Here is a 14,940-nt window from a genome sequence, read left to right on the forward strand (position 1 = left end):
TGTTATAAAATTAAGAGAAACATTTCAAGGACACATATTTGGTAAAAATAATAGTTCTGCTTTTTTGTTTGTTTTTAAGTTAAAACAATTCAGAAATAGTACCTAAGGCAATCATTGGTCATTACAGTAATTTAATTTACATGTACGATGAGATCCCTTGGAAGGGATTCTAATCAGAACAAAACAAAAATTGAATATAACACTAAATGTCAGCTTCTCTTAAGCAGTAGAATTTTCTGATTCTTGGATACCTTGTCAAAGTCAGCTTGTCCTGTGATCTCAGGCTATTGTGTTTTTGGAGCTTTTCTGTGGATGTGGTCTCAGCCATGGGGCAGTGAAGAATTGTAGAGTTAATGCATGTTGCATTTGTGTTATCACAACATTATAATCCCATTATAATTTTGAAACAATGGCTTTTAGAATGAATTTTGAAGAACTCTACCTTCATAGAGCTAAAACGTCCTTTCCCTGCTCTGGTTTCTCCCTCTTTTGGCCTATTTGTGTGTGACTTTTTAAAAATTCTATCCCACTCTTCGTCCTACCCCTAAAGTAAGTGGGTGTCCAGTGCCTAGTTTATTAATTTAAGCCCTGAAAAGGCACTCAGCGAATGTTTCTTAAGTGATTGACTGTTTCCTTGGAGCCTGGCTTGACCAATGGAGGAGGGTTTTTTTTTATTACTTATGATTAGGAGCTAGCCGTTTGAGCCCACTAACTCTGACAATCTAAAGCAATAATTCCGGGACTTCCCTGGTGGTCCAGTGGCTAAGACTTCTCACTCCCAATGCAGGGGGCCCGGGTTTGATCCCTGGGTCAGGGAACTAGATCCCACACGCCACAACTAAGAGTTCGCACCCCGCAACTAAGAGTTCACACACCATAACTAAAAGAAAAAGATACTGCAACTAAAAAAAAAAAGATCCTGCATGCCGCAACTAAGGCCCAGCGCAGCCAAATAAATTTAAAAAATCATAAATTTGAAAAAAATTTTAAAAAGGAAGTTAAAAAAATAAAGTGGTGTGTTATACATTAAAAAAAAGTAATAGTTCCAATAAATGGGGTGCTGTAAAAAGAGTGATCTGAGTGACAAGATATCATGAAATGTATTTTATTATTTGTTCTTTTGTACTCAAGTTTTTCTGTCTTTTTAGTTTTCCCTTGATTAATGTGAAAAGGTGCTTATTTCCAGCAATACTGATTAGAGTTTTAAAAAATCACCAGTGATTGCAAAAGGAAGGACCCCTTACCTGACACGTAGGGAGTTACTAGCATAAATTTTACCTTTTCTTAGGCAATTTTTCACTTCTTCATTTAAATTAAATGTATTTTATTGCCTCTTGAATCTGACATACTGGGCTCAGGACCCAGGAATCTCGAGAAATATGCTTGAGATTTCTGGTTTAATTAAGCAAACAAAGACCTCATTAACAAAAGCTAGCCATAGCCTCAGATGGAAAAAAATAAGCAACTCGCTCACTTGACTTTGTAAACTGGCACAAGCAAATGTAAAATGAAGTATTTTTTTTAATATTCTCCTTTAAACTAGAGGAGTTCTTAATACTAAATAAATAAATAAGTAGTAGACTCTTGTAGCCAGTGTTGGAGAACACTCCCCAAGCCCTCACAGTTTTCCCTTTTATAGGGTCTGGCATCTCTTTTGTAGTGGGATTAGTGACCACGTGATGGAGGCTCACACTCACAATGTCCCCCTGTTGCTTTCTATTCACTGTCAATCAAGATGCAGGGACCTGTGATAGAGGCGGATCAGGCAGAGAGCACCGGGTCCAGTGTGGAATTGTTTTCCAAACTGGCCAGGAAAAAACTGCAGCCAACCAGACTTTAAGAATTAACCTATATTATTCCTGGCCTTTTAAACAGACAGCAGAAATAAAAGACAGTAACCAGTTAACAGGAAGAATCGTGCTTTTATTTTTGAAGGCGTATGCTTTTTCTTTTGAACATCTTGTATGTATATGTACCTGATTTTCCTTCTTTTGTTTTGTTTGTGTTTAGCGTGGTTTATTGACAATCATTTGACGTGCTGAAGAGTGCTGGGGAGCCAGCATAGTAGCTCATGCAGCAAAGAAGAACAGATGCAGATTTGAGGAATTCAGCTTGTAAAACCTTGAACTGAAGCCCTAGCCATTGGGACATCTGAGTTTGTATATGTGCACTTTCAACCCTATGTGCAGTGGGTTATTGTAGGAGAATGCCAGCTGCTTAAGCTCACTTGGACAAGATGGAAGAAGAAGAACTGGAATGTCCAAACTCTTCCTCTGAAAAACGCTATTTTCCTGAATCCCTCGATTCCAGTGAGGGGAATGAGGAGGGGATTTTGGCCTGTGAGGATCTGGAACTTAACCCCTTTGATGGATTGCCATATTCATCACGTTATTATAAACTTCTGAAAGAAAGAGAAGATCTTCCAATATGGAAGGAAAAATACTCCTTCATGGAGAATCTGCTTCAAAGTCAAATTGTGATCGTTTCAGGAGACGCTAAATGTGGCAAGAGCTCTCAGGTGAGTAGCCACTACAAAAAAGCATTTACTTTGTGTGTTGTACTTTTGTATTACTTAAATAATCACAGTGTCACAGCATAGTGTTCTGTTTTAATAATGATATTATCTAAACCAAAAAACAAAACAAAAAAGAGCATTAGCAATTCAGGCACAACAGTTAAGTTACTTCCCTACATTTCTTTATGAAAGCCAGCTGAATAAAAGTTAATACGTAGGTGGATATTAATTGTGTTTATTGTACCACTGAATGTTCTTTAGAATAGCAGAAAAACCTATTCAAATTATTTTGTTGTGCATGCTATATTTTAAAAGATGTGATAGATGTTATTTGCCTGCCACAGGTTTGGGGATTAACTGCCATGTTTACATGTCCAGCAGTCTGATAATCAGGATGTGTGGATATGCTTATTGGTGAAGTTGGCTAAGTTACAGAAAGTCAGAAGCACAAGGAAGTTCTTATTTTCCGGACTGTAAGAAATAACCGAGTGGCCAAATATGATCCAGGCCTAGAGCCACACACTCCAGGATCTAAAAAGGAGGAAAGAATTAGGATAGACAGCTAATGACTATTTACTGGCCAGTTTATTGTTGTCATATTTGAACTTGAAGTTTGATTTGAGTGAGATCTCTATTTTACACTTAAATTGTAAAGCAAGCAGTAAGTATTTTTATTATGAAATTCATTTGTAGGTTCTCATGATGTGAGAATTATAGAGTAGACCACAGAGATAATCTGATAGAACCCCTTCATTTTTCAGATGATGAAACCCTGGCCCAGAGGGGTTTGATAATTTGTCTAACGAATGTCACATAACTTTCTGAGCTGGAATTCTAAGAACTCTTTCTACTATACTTTGCTGCTTTAAGGTTTTTATTACCTCTGGGGCTTACTTGTTCTAAATGGAACTTGAAGAGGGGTGAAATGGACAACAGGTTTTTTTTTTTCTTTAATCTTGTTTATAGCTGCCAATATCAAGGGTTTATTATGATTTTCTGTTTGTTGTGATGAGTTGTTGCTACAATGAATGATTTAGTTTGTCATAAGAAGCTAAGGATGAAAACTGAAGGAGTATAATTTTCCTGGTTTCTGTGGACAAGTGGCAAGTTAAAAATTATTTAGGGGCTTCCCTGGTGGCGCAGTGGTTAAGAATCAGCCTGCCAATGCAGGAAACACAGGTTCGAGCCCTGGTCTGGGAAGATCCCACATGCCACGGAGCAACTAAGCCCGTGTGCCACAACTACTGAGCCTGTGCTCTAGAGCCCGCGAGCCACAACTACTGAAGCCTGTGTGCCACAACTACTGAAACCTGTGTGCCACAACTACTGAAGCCCACGGGCCTAGAGCCCATGTCCCGCAATGAAGAGTAGCCGCCACTCGCCACAACTAGAGAAAGCCCGTGCACAGCAACGAAGACCCAACGCAGCCAAAAAAAAAAAAAATGAAAGTTTTTATTTTGCAATAATTTCAGACTTACAAAATGTTGCAAAAATAGTACAAAGATTTTCCACATATAGTTCACCCAGATTCCACCAAAGTTAACATTTTACCACACGTGCTTTATTGTTCTCTCTCCATACACACACACTGATTTTTATTCTGAACATTTTAAGAGTCAGTTGATGATATGATATCCTTTACCTCCAAATACTTCAGCAATATCTACTAAAACAGGGCTAGCCACAACATAATTACCAAAATCTAACTTATAACATTCAAATTTCATCAGTTTGCCCACTAAGGACCTTTGTCATTAAAAAAAAAAATTCTAGTCCAGAGTCCAATCCAAAGTTACATTGCATTTCCTTGTCATTTCTCCTTAATCACCTTTGATCTGAAGCGGCTTCTCAGTCTTTCCTTGTCCTTCATGACCACAACATTTTTGAAGAGTACACGTTGGTTATTTCGTACAACATCCCTCAGTTTGAATCTGTCTGGTGTTTCCTTTGGATTAGATTCCAATTTTGCGTTTGTGGCAGGAAGAGCACAGAAGTGCTATGTGTCCTCCTCGGGGCATCGTAGCAGGAGACAGAAGATTTTTCCCATGACTGGGGATGTTAACTTTGATAACTTGGTAAGGTGGTGACTGTCTTGATCTCTATTGTCAAGTTACAATTCCCCCCCTATCATTTAAGAGATATGGGGAGATACTTGGAGGCTACATAGAGTCTGCTTCTTGTCGTGCCTCCAGCTACTAATTTTAGCATCCTTGGACGATTCTTACCTTTGACGTTATTACACGGTAGTAACCAAATGGTGATTTTTCTATTTCTGAAATTCCTTCTATTGATACCTTTAATATTTGGAATTCTTCTGTAAAACTGAGCTTTTTCTTCTTCCTTATTTATTTATTCATTTATTTATGTCAGTGTGGACTCATGAATTCTTATTTTATTCTGTAGGTGATAATTCATTACTAAGCCCGTTTATTTTGTTGCTCAAATCGTCCCCCATGTGGCCTATGGGAACCCCTTCAGGATGCCTTCTGTGTTCTTTTGACATCATTCTCTGAGCATTTCTTTGCTTTCTGGCCCAGTAAGATGTTATAGGCTCATCTAGTATGTTCCCTGCTCCAGTCTTGGAAACAGCCATTTTTCTCAAGGAGCCCTGGTGGTTCATTTTAGTGGGAATTGTATTTAAAAACCAGGAGATGGGTGCTAAGTGCCCGTTGGCCATTGACTTGTCAGTTGCTTCTAGGCCCTCCTGCTTCTCCTTCTATCTCTCTAGCTCTTACGATTTCTGTCTTTCTCTGTTGCTCTCTATTTCTCTGTATTTCTTTCTCTATGTATATTTCTGTTTTATCTGTATTTCTGTCTCTCTATTTTTAAAACCATGAGTTCCTACTGATGCCTCTGATTCCAGTTAGCTGTACAGCGTTCATTCTAGCCTTCCCCACTTCCATATTTGTAACTCCTTTCTCTAACTATGAGAAACTTAGCACTCATTATTCATAATATCTTTACTTGTTCAATCTTAGAATGCTCAAAATTTAGTTTCAGAATTGCTAACCCACACTATTGTTTAAACAAAAAAATTTTTTAATATATACTCCTTGAGTTTTCTTTCAGAATTTGTGATCTTAAAGGGCCAGAATTGTTGTCATGTAATATGTTATGTTAATACCTAGCAATGGTTTCTCTTGTCATCTCTAACTTCTTGATCATTTTAATAAATCATGCTTGTTTCCGTTAAGTGTGAAGGCAGTATGTATCTTCAGGGTAGGAGAAATCAAATTCTAAACCAATTTAAATAGTGGGAGCATCAGTTGTTTTCTTAATTCTGGAAACAACCTGGTTATTTTTTAAAGAGCTTCTAAGACTATTTTCTTTTTCCTCAGCATTTTAAACCTTTCAAAGAAAAGTCTGTCTTTAGACCCGAGCCTTCCCAAGAGGACCACAAGTGTTTTGCTGGATCCCAGAATCCCGCCTCTCTTTAGTGCAGATGGTACGGAGGCTATTTTGTGACCGTCCTCTGGAAAAGAGGACAACTTTTCATACATTTATAGAGCTTCTTCTTGTTACCTTTTTTGGGGCAGATTTATGAAAAAGCCTAAAAGACAATGAAATATTTTTAGAACCATCTATTTACTTCCTTGTCCTGAAATTTCCCCCGAAATGGTTGGGTCAGTGAGCTGAATAAGCATGACGTACCTGAGCTTTAGCCTAAACTAAGAAGCTGGCTGGTCTAGAACAACTGCACCTTATTAGCTGAGTAACTTACTCCGCATTTTCTGCTGGCGGAGTCTACCTGTGTTCACTCAAGAGGTATACAAATTACGGTATCCAGGGACACGTGACATTAATGCGGAAGGGGACGCACTCCTCAGGAATGAGTTCTGGCGTCCGGCTCACATCGGGCAGCTTCGTGCGCCCTGCAAGAACGTTGCTGTGGAGATTCATGCCTTTGGGTGAATCGCTGGACCTTATGGTTCCTCTCAGCTTTGGATTTCGTGATTCTGGTTCTTAAATAAAAGTGAGTGATTGGGACCTTGGCACAGCCACGCTCTGGGTGGCCCAGAAGAGGAATCAGTCACCATGGGCAGGCTGGGGACATAAAACGAGGGCTTGAGGGCCTTTGGGACTGGAATTTGTTCAGCTGTAGTAGCGTTGTGTCTCACAGATGACTTGTGTCTCGCGTCCTTTACTTGTACATCCGCTAGAGGAGGGGACGCAATCTCTAGACGTGGACGGAGGGGCAGGAGGTTCCACACCAGTGTGACTCACGTGGCTGTCCTGCTGCTGCGGTGGCAGCAACGAGACTGCTCCGCTGCCCTCCTGGTTCTGATCTGGACCAGCCGAGGATCCTGGGCCCCAGCCTCCCACAGTCCAGCAGCCCAGCCTCCTGCCTGTTGCCCGGGGTGGGGATGGAGCGTCTTGGCTTCGCGTTCCGGATCTGTACAACTTGTAGAGCTCCGGTTACGAAGTCAAGCTGGCGAAGCCTTGATGTAGATTAGGTTTTGGTTACTTGGAGGACCCCTCTTACCTACTCTCGTAGCGGCAGATGGGCCAGAGTCCCGGTGATTTGCTTGCAGGGAGGAGATAAGAGCCAGGACCCGGGCGCGCTCTGTCAGCGTCTGCGCCTGATTGTGCGACCCGGAGCCGGCTTCACCGCTCAGGCTTCAGCACGTGTGGCACGTCACACAGTCCAGAAAACTGGATTGAGAGAATGTGAAAAAGTTGAGAGATTGAGAGAATGTGAAAAAGTTGTTGGATGAGTTCAGAATGAAAATATTTGAAGTTGTGATTCCTAGTAGGGAAATTTTCTAGACCAAATATATAAATGTGGGTGTTATCTGTTGCTGAAAGGCCCAGGTAAATTTGTAAATAGGTTTGTTTTTTTCAGTTATAAAAGAACAGTTTTCTGTTTTGTTCACCAAATTGCACACATTCTGCTAAGTACTAAAGTATGTTCTAGATGCCGGGGGTGGGGGGGCGTACCTTCCAAAGAGAAACTATAGAGAGAGACATGAAATCTCAAGGCATATAATGCATTGGTGAGAAGGGTGAGGTACTGTTGGGACAAAGAAAAAGCCACTCCCAGAGGAGAATCAGAATCAGGGCGCAGAATGGTACGGTATTTGCTATAAGAATGCAAGAGTTCCCTGTGAAGCTGTAATCTTAGTGCCGCTTGAAATTATGAAATGTTCACATTTCTGGCATTTGCTGAATCATAATTCTTTTCAGCCGATACTTTGCAAAGGCATCAAACTTCACAGCGTGCCTCAGCTTGCTTGGGGTGATTCGGAAGGTATGCTGAAGCACAGAATTTGTTATAATTAGGAGAGATGATTTCTTGTGTCTCTCCTTTTTGTTCAGAGATGACCCTTTCAGTTTGCATTTGCATCACTTACTGTCGTCATCCATGTGTGACTTACTGAAAGGGGCAGTACGTCGTACACAGTCAGAGCTGTGTGGGGTGGGTGCTCTGCAATTAGTTGTGACTTGTGCTCAACTTTCAGCTTGGCCGTGTCAGCAGACATCCCTACATTAAGCCCAAGATGCATGTGTTCAGTCTTTCGCTGGTGATTTGAATTGATGTCTAGAAGAGCTGTCCCATTTCTGAATTATTTTCTTTGCCTCATAGGTGAAATCATTTGCTCTATTGTGGGAGGAGGGCAAAAAGGACAGTGAGGACTGTTGGATTGTTTATATTTATTGCACTGCCAGGCCTGTATGATGTTTATAACATTATAAACATACTGTAATAGTCTAATCTTGCAGAATTTGTTTATGTGAGTAAATAGAAATAAATGAAATGCACTCAGAAAACAAAGTCGGAACCTTGGGAACGTGGCCCATAATCATCTGAATCATGTAGAATTCTAGAGTTTGAAAGCAGCTATCCTGGATCTTAGAATAATAACCAGACTGAGTATATCCAGGTGTTTTAGTGAAACTGAATGGTGTCATTTCAGCAGCAATTCTAGCTGTGTAAAATAGTGCCCACTGTCATCGTAGTACTGTCCCCTGACATTGTTGTTAGGCTAGAAAGAGTAGTAAAAAGCGTTGACGGTTGAGAACCTGATGGCTTCTATTACTACCTTTGTATAAAGATGTTCGGAAGCAACCGTGGCCTGGCGGAAATTACGCCAGATGAGAAATTGGAAGATTTGCGTAGGTTGTGGCTGGGCTGTTTACTGGCAGGATGACTGGGGCAAGTAACCCTTCTAAGACTTTCCTTGTGTGTAAAATGAGGCCGTGGCCTACGTGCCTGCCATTCCTTTCAGCTCTGAAATTCTAGGACTTCTGTGTGTATCTCTAGCTTTGGCCCCTCACTTAGGCTCCTGGCCTGTTTTGCAGTTGATCTCAGGCTGGCTACACCTGGATGTCCTCCCATGAAGATGACCTTAACCCTGACCACTTTCCCGGCTCTCCTGAAGGTTCTCTCCCTCCCCTTGAACACTTCGCTCCCCCCAGAAGCACTTTATGCTACTGTTTAGCTTCATTCATTCATTCTATTTTATTTTACTTCTAAATTTCTGGTTGTTAACGACGCCATTGCCCTAATATTTTAAGTCAGGGATCTTAAAATATTTGTTTCTTCTTATGCATAATTAGTCTGCTAGTGAGTACTGTTCATTCTTCCTTAGAAATAAATGTCCCTTGGTTTTATTACTTCTCTCCCATGTTAAGTCCTGAGTCTAAGCCTTTCTCTCCCTTCTTTTCAATTATTCTAATGTCTTCATCCATCCTTCCATCCAGATATTTATTATCCCTCTTATGTGTCAGGTCCTCTATTAAGTATTGGGGGAAATATGAACCACGCATGTCCACCTTAAGGATCTTCCACTCTAGTGGGGAGACAAAGATTCAAACAGTTTTAATATAATTTCTCACAAAAGTGTCATTTGAGGTCTCAGCTAAGGACCTAGATATGAAGGGAATAGGGAATCGGGTTAAAAAGTAAGGATTTGACAAGGATAAAAAATAACTTCCTAGGGAATGAGGGAGATAGAAACTTTTATGTGAATTCCCAGTTAGGTGTGATTGTGAAGCAATTCAAGGTAGAATATATCGAATCATAGAATTTAAAAATATTTCTGGAAAATGTAAGAAATTAATTTGTTCATTTAACAAATATTTATTGAATAAACTTATTTAAGATTATTTGGTGACCAAGACAGATCTCTGTTCTCCCAGAGCTCATAGTCTAGTGGGGTGAACAGACCTGCACTGGAACAGACCAGCAACTGCAGGAAGTGTGGTCCACGGTCCATGCCATGGTTGTCAGGAAGTACACTGTGGGGTCTCCTTCCTGGTGGGGGGTGGAGGGGAGGTATCGCAGCAAGCCTTGGGGAGAAAATGGCACAGGAGCTCAGACTTGAAGGGTAGGTCTCATCCGTTCAACCCATTTTACAGGAAAGGAAACTGAAGCTTAGAGAAATGGTGATTTACAAATAACAAACTAATGGCACACCAGGTCTAGAACTCCTGACTTTGGTCACTTGTGATATACCTCGATTCCAGATTTCCTGAGTGTAGTGTGTTAAATGTTCATCTTTCATACAACAAAGTTATTGAGGAAATAATTGCTGATTAGTTTTCAACCTGTTGACAAGGCGGACACTCATCTTGAAATAGAGGAACTACGTTTACACTTCTAATCGTCGGGAATCTGCAGTCTGCAGCAGGTGTTCATTTTGGAGTTACTTGATTTCTAGTAAATTACGTTTATTTTTCAAGTTATAGTATTAAAATCTAAGAATTCGGGCTTCCCTGGTGGCACAGTGGTTGGGAATCTGCCTGCCAATGCAGGGGACACGGGTTTGAGGCCTGGTGCAGGAAGATCCCACATGCCGCGGAGCAACTAAGCCCATGTACCACAACTACTGAGCTCGCGTGCCACAACTACTGAAGCCCGTGCACCTAGAGCCCACGCTCTGCAACAAGAGAAGCCACCGCAACGAGAAGCCCGCACACCGCAATGAGAACCCCGCTCGCCGCAACTAGAGAAAGCCCGTGCGCAGCAAGGAAGACCCAACGCAGCCAAAAATAAATAAATAAATAAATAAATTTTAAAAAAATCTAAGAATTCCACGATGGGTCTAGTAACTAGCAAATCTGAAGATAATTAAAAATGCTGAAACTTTTAAATACCTTGGATCTGTTAAAAAACACTCAGAATGATTTGTTTTAAAAATACCTGTAACAAAGCATAACTTACTGACAGTGCCCTAAGATTCCAGCATACAAATGAATTCAGTACTTTCTACTGTAATAATTCTTATGCAAGTGAACTATTTAAAATCAATTGAACCATAATACATTTTCAGTAAAAGGATTTAAAAATAAATAACTCAAGAGCAGCCTTGGAATTGGCTCTTTCCAAATCTGGATGGATTGGTTAATTATCTCGCTGAGCTTAGTTTTCATTGTATTTAGATGATAAATGCCAGTGTATTTTAGCTTTTATTGCCAGGGAAATGTAAAGTAGGCTTATCTGGTTACTTTGTTATGGTCATTTAGATTTAAATGTAAATGTTTTAATTTTGAGCTACTATTTTTCATCTAAATGCTATTTAATATTTATATTGCTTAAAGCATAGAAGTTGATACCAGGGCTTCCCTGGTGGCGCAGTGGTTGAGAGTCCGCCTGCCGATACAGGGGATGCGGGTTCGTGCCCCGGTCCAGGAAGATCCCACATGCCGCGGAGCGGCTGGGCGCATGAGCCATGGCCGCTGAGCCTGTGCGTCCAGAGCCTGTGCTCCACAACGGGAGAGGCCATAGCAGTGAGAGGCCCGCGTACCGCAAAAAAATTAAAAAAAAAAAAAAAAGTTGCTACCAGAAGCCATATCTTTGATGGTGCTTTCTTTTAACCAGAAAGAAAATAATAATCTTAAATACATTAGTCTTTTCAGAACAGCTGAGGTTAAAAGAATTTTTTTTTACTTTGCCTTTTATTTTTATCTTCCTTTTTTTCATCTGGGAGTCTAACTTCTACAGTCCCTGCTAACTCCTGTTTATTCCTAACTTTATTTACTAGTACTAACTCTGCATAAACACAGATTCTTCAGTTTCACCAACTAAGCTGTAATGCAGCCCACCAGTGATTCACTGGTGGAAGAAAACAACTCATTTATAAGATGAACCCTTGGAGGTTTTTTGGTGGTGGTGGTGGTGTTTTCCTAGCGGGGCTGATCCTGTCTCATTTGTCCCCGTTAAAGGTTCCTCAGTGGTGTGCTGAATATTGCCTTTCCATCCACTACCAGCACGGGGGCGTGGTGTGCACACAGGTCCACAAGCAGACTGTGGTCCAGCTCGCCCTCCGGGTGGCAGACGAAATGGATGTTAACATCGGTCATGAAGTCGGCTACATGATTCCTTTTGAGAACTGCTGCACCAGTGAAACGATCTTGAGGTTGGTTTGGGGGGCTTTCATCTGCTGTACCTGATGACTCCTGGCTTGTCCTCTGCGATCCTAGAAGAGCGTATTCTTGCGTTCTCTGCTTTACACACCTGTAACGTGTGGTAATAGTAACTCGTCTCTCTGTCACCAGCCTGACATGCACCAGTCATTTTCCCACCTTGGCACCGTCAGGGATTCCTTGTCTAAACTTCTTCCGTATCTCCCCATAATCCTCAGGAAAAAGTCATGACTTGTTAGGTTGGCCCCAAAGACCTTCAATCTGTGCTTCTGGAGCTCCGCCTCATAGTGGGTCCATATGCGTTGTCTGTGTGCCAGCTGTGTCAACACATGTGGTTCTCTGTGTGCCATGTGCCTTGACACATGGTCTTCCCTCCACATGGAATGTCTGTGCCTCTTCCGGGCTTGGCTAATTCCTCCCCGTCATACAAGATCCCATGCAGAGGTCACCTGCTCCAGGAAAGCTTCCCTGACCCTCCGTAGTGTAAATTAGAAAACTCTCTGCTGGGCTTCTGTAAAACTTGGTCTCGGCCTTCATCATGGCAGTGTAGGTCAGTGTTTTTCAAACTCTAGTTTTGAGATTCTTACAGGTTCCAAGGACCCTTCTCAGTAGCGACCACAGTTCTGAGATTTCCTTTCCACAGTGGTTTCCAAGAGCTTAACAGAAGGAAAAAGAGAAGTGGAAAAAATCACTGCTCTGGGCCAGTTTCTCAAGCAGTTTTCTATCATAGCCGTCATTGAAAGTGAGAGTATCTTATGGCACCTTAAGGAAATAGTCAAAGCTGCTTGCAGCCAAAGATGACCATCTCAAGGGCTTCAGCTGTCCCAGGCTCTGCCTGACTGCCCCAAGGTCTGAGGAGACAAGTGTCTCAGCCTCAGTGTATCTGCGTGTCTCTAACCCACTTGTGGGGCACACCAGAGTGCCCTGGCACATCACTGAGGACGTCCTACGCTAGTGTAACAGGGATGCTATGACACAGCATAGCAGAGTACAGTATAGCAGGGATGGTTTTTGCATACTCGTATCCCCGGCATCTGACATGCTTGTCCCATGGAGGACATTTAACACACTTGATAACAGAAGGAAAGACGAGTGCCTGGTCCCAGCTGGCTGCTGCAGACTCTGGTGCAGTTCTTCTCCCATTCAGAAAGCCTGTGTAACTCATTTGGTTTGTACTAAGCTGCTTTTAACATTTTTCAAATGTTATCTTCAAAAATAGAGGACCTTGGGCTTCAGGCTGGTGTTAAGCCATAGGGAAGCTTTCGCTCAGTAGCACTATGACTTGAACTTCTTGAATATATGTAACCTTCTGTTATTCTAGCCGTGATGTCCCCGAGTCACTGTATATGTTTATAAATTATTTATTATGCAAATGGTCCAATAGTGATACAGATAAACGTAAAAACCTCCCTGCTTTTGGGAACTCACAGACTAGTTGGAGAGTTGGACAGGACAGGACATGCAACCCTGAAAGGGTGAAGCATCCCCACGCCTAGCAGATTCATTCTTCATCCTCTACATTTTGAAGTGACCTCTCAAGCGGTCATGGTTTTAATTAAAGGATGGACTAGACTTTGGAAACCTGAACTAGACTTTCAAACCGTTTGAAAAGGACTCTTGGATGTAGTCACTTTTAAAATGAAATCTTATGATGTTTTTATCTTATTGACACGGATCGTGTGCATATACATATATATACATTTTTTTTTAGAAAGTCATAGAGGTAAATAATTGTGCAGTAAACCAATCATGTTGTCAGAGTAGGTCAAAGACACATCTCACCTTTTTAAGCACCTCTTATGTGTTGGGACTTGGCTTTCATTGCTTTATGGTGAAAACCCTGCAAGCATTCAATCCTAACAGCCAAAGGAAGGACTACGGTTTCTGTTGAAAATTTTTTTTAGCTCTTATCTGCATGTAGCGTTCCTTTCTTAATGTAGAAAATAGCCTTCAGGTGTGGAGGAGCTGAACTGCAGGTACACCTTAGAAGGTGGAGGGAAACTAGCAGCCTCCTTTGGCCACTGCGGGTTCTGGTTCCTTCTGCCTCTGCCGGGCTGCCCGGCCGTCTCATCTTTACTTTACAGTCACTCTTGTTGCTGGGATGCTGCACTTTCCACCCTGACATCCCCCAACCAGCGCAAGAGTCAGCAGGTAGTCTGATTTATTGCTACCAGGGTTTGAGTTTCAGCAAAGGGGCCAAAGGTAGTGAAAAGCTCTATATGATAAGAGAAAAGAAAGTCGTCCCTTATTTTCCTCCTAATGCTCTGTGCTCTGAAGAGCAGGCGGCGTGGCTGTAAAATGAGTGTCTCAGCCACCCACCCACCTGTCACCTTGCACAAGTCCCCCAGCCTCTCTGCTTACACTTCCTCGTCCGTGAAACGCGGTGGTTGACACACCAGCTCGCAGGGTTGTTGTGACGACTCGGGGAGCTGCTGCCCGCGACTGGCGTATGGGAGTGCGATGCATCTGTTAGCGATTTGGGTGATTTGGGTGAAAAGGTAACTTCCGCCGCGTTCATTTCCTTGGAGACACATGCTAGCCATAATTTTTGATAAGCTCAGATTGAATAGCTATTTAAATAGGAGGATCTAAGGGTGACTGTTGATTATAGAAGGTAGTGTTCTGTGTTTGATATTGTCTTTTTCATTTTCTTTGTAACTCCTTAGCATCTAGTCTGTTGGGTACATAATAGGTACTTAGTAAATATAATCTTTATGCCACTACCATTTTTCTGGATTCTATATAGAACAGCTTAGTTCTTCTTTAAGCTTTTTTCTGGCCTTTTTCAAAACAGTGGATACCCGAATATTATATACCTAAAATAGTCTTTCTGAACTAGATATCACAATATCTTGTGGAAGTGACATACATTTCAAATATGAACCCTCTAGAACACTGAATTTTTTAGAAATTACTCAAATTTTTAAGGTCAAATTCAATACATATAATTTCAGAAAATATTAATAAAACTTTCCTATATTCTTAGCTTTCAAAATTTCAGTCTTAAGAATTTAGAATATAAATTACATTCCCAGGGACTTCCCTGGTGGCGCAGTGGT

The 14,940-nt window shown here is 41.5% G+C and overlaps 1 protein-coding gene across 3 annotated transcripts in view; it reads left to right on the forward strand.

The window, feature by feature from the left end:
- Nucleotides 1–14,940, forward strand: part of DHX32 (DEAH-box helicase 32 (putative)) — a 52,420-nt gene that overhangs the window by 11,109 nt on the left and 26,371 nt on the right. For all 3 annotated transcript variants that reach the window (XM_019940244.3, XM_019940243.3, XM_019940242.3), the window contains 2 exons: nt 2,011–2,518; nt 11,681–11,874. In XM_019940244.3, coding sequence (XP_019795803.2) covers nt 2,237–2,518; nt 11,681–11,874 — 476 coding nt within the window. In that variant the 5' untranslated portion in view covers nt 2,011–2,236. The remainder of the gene's footprint in view (nt 1–2,010; nt 2,519–11,680; nt 11,875–14,940) is intronic.

This window comes from Tursiops truncatus, chromosome 16, assembly GCF_011762595.2.
Source record: "Tursiops truncatus isolate mTurTru1 chromosome 16, mTurTru1.mat.Y, whole genome shotgun sequence".
NCBI lineage: Eukaryota > Metazoa > Chordata > Mammalia > Artiodactyla > Delphinidae > Tursiops > Tursiops truncatus.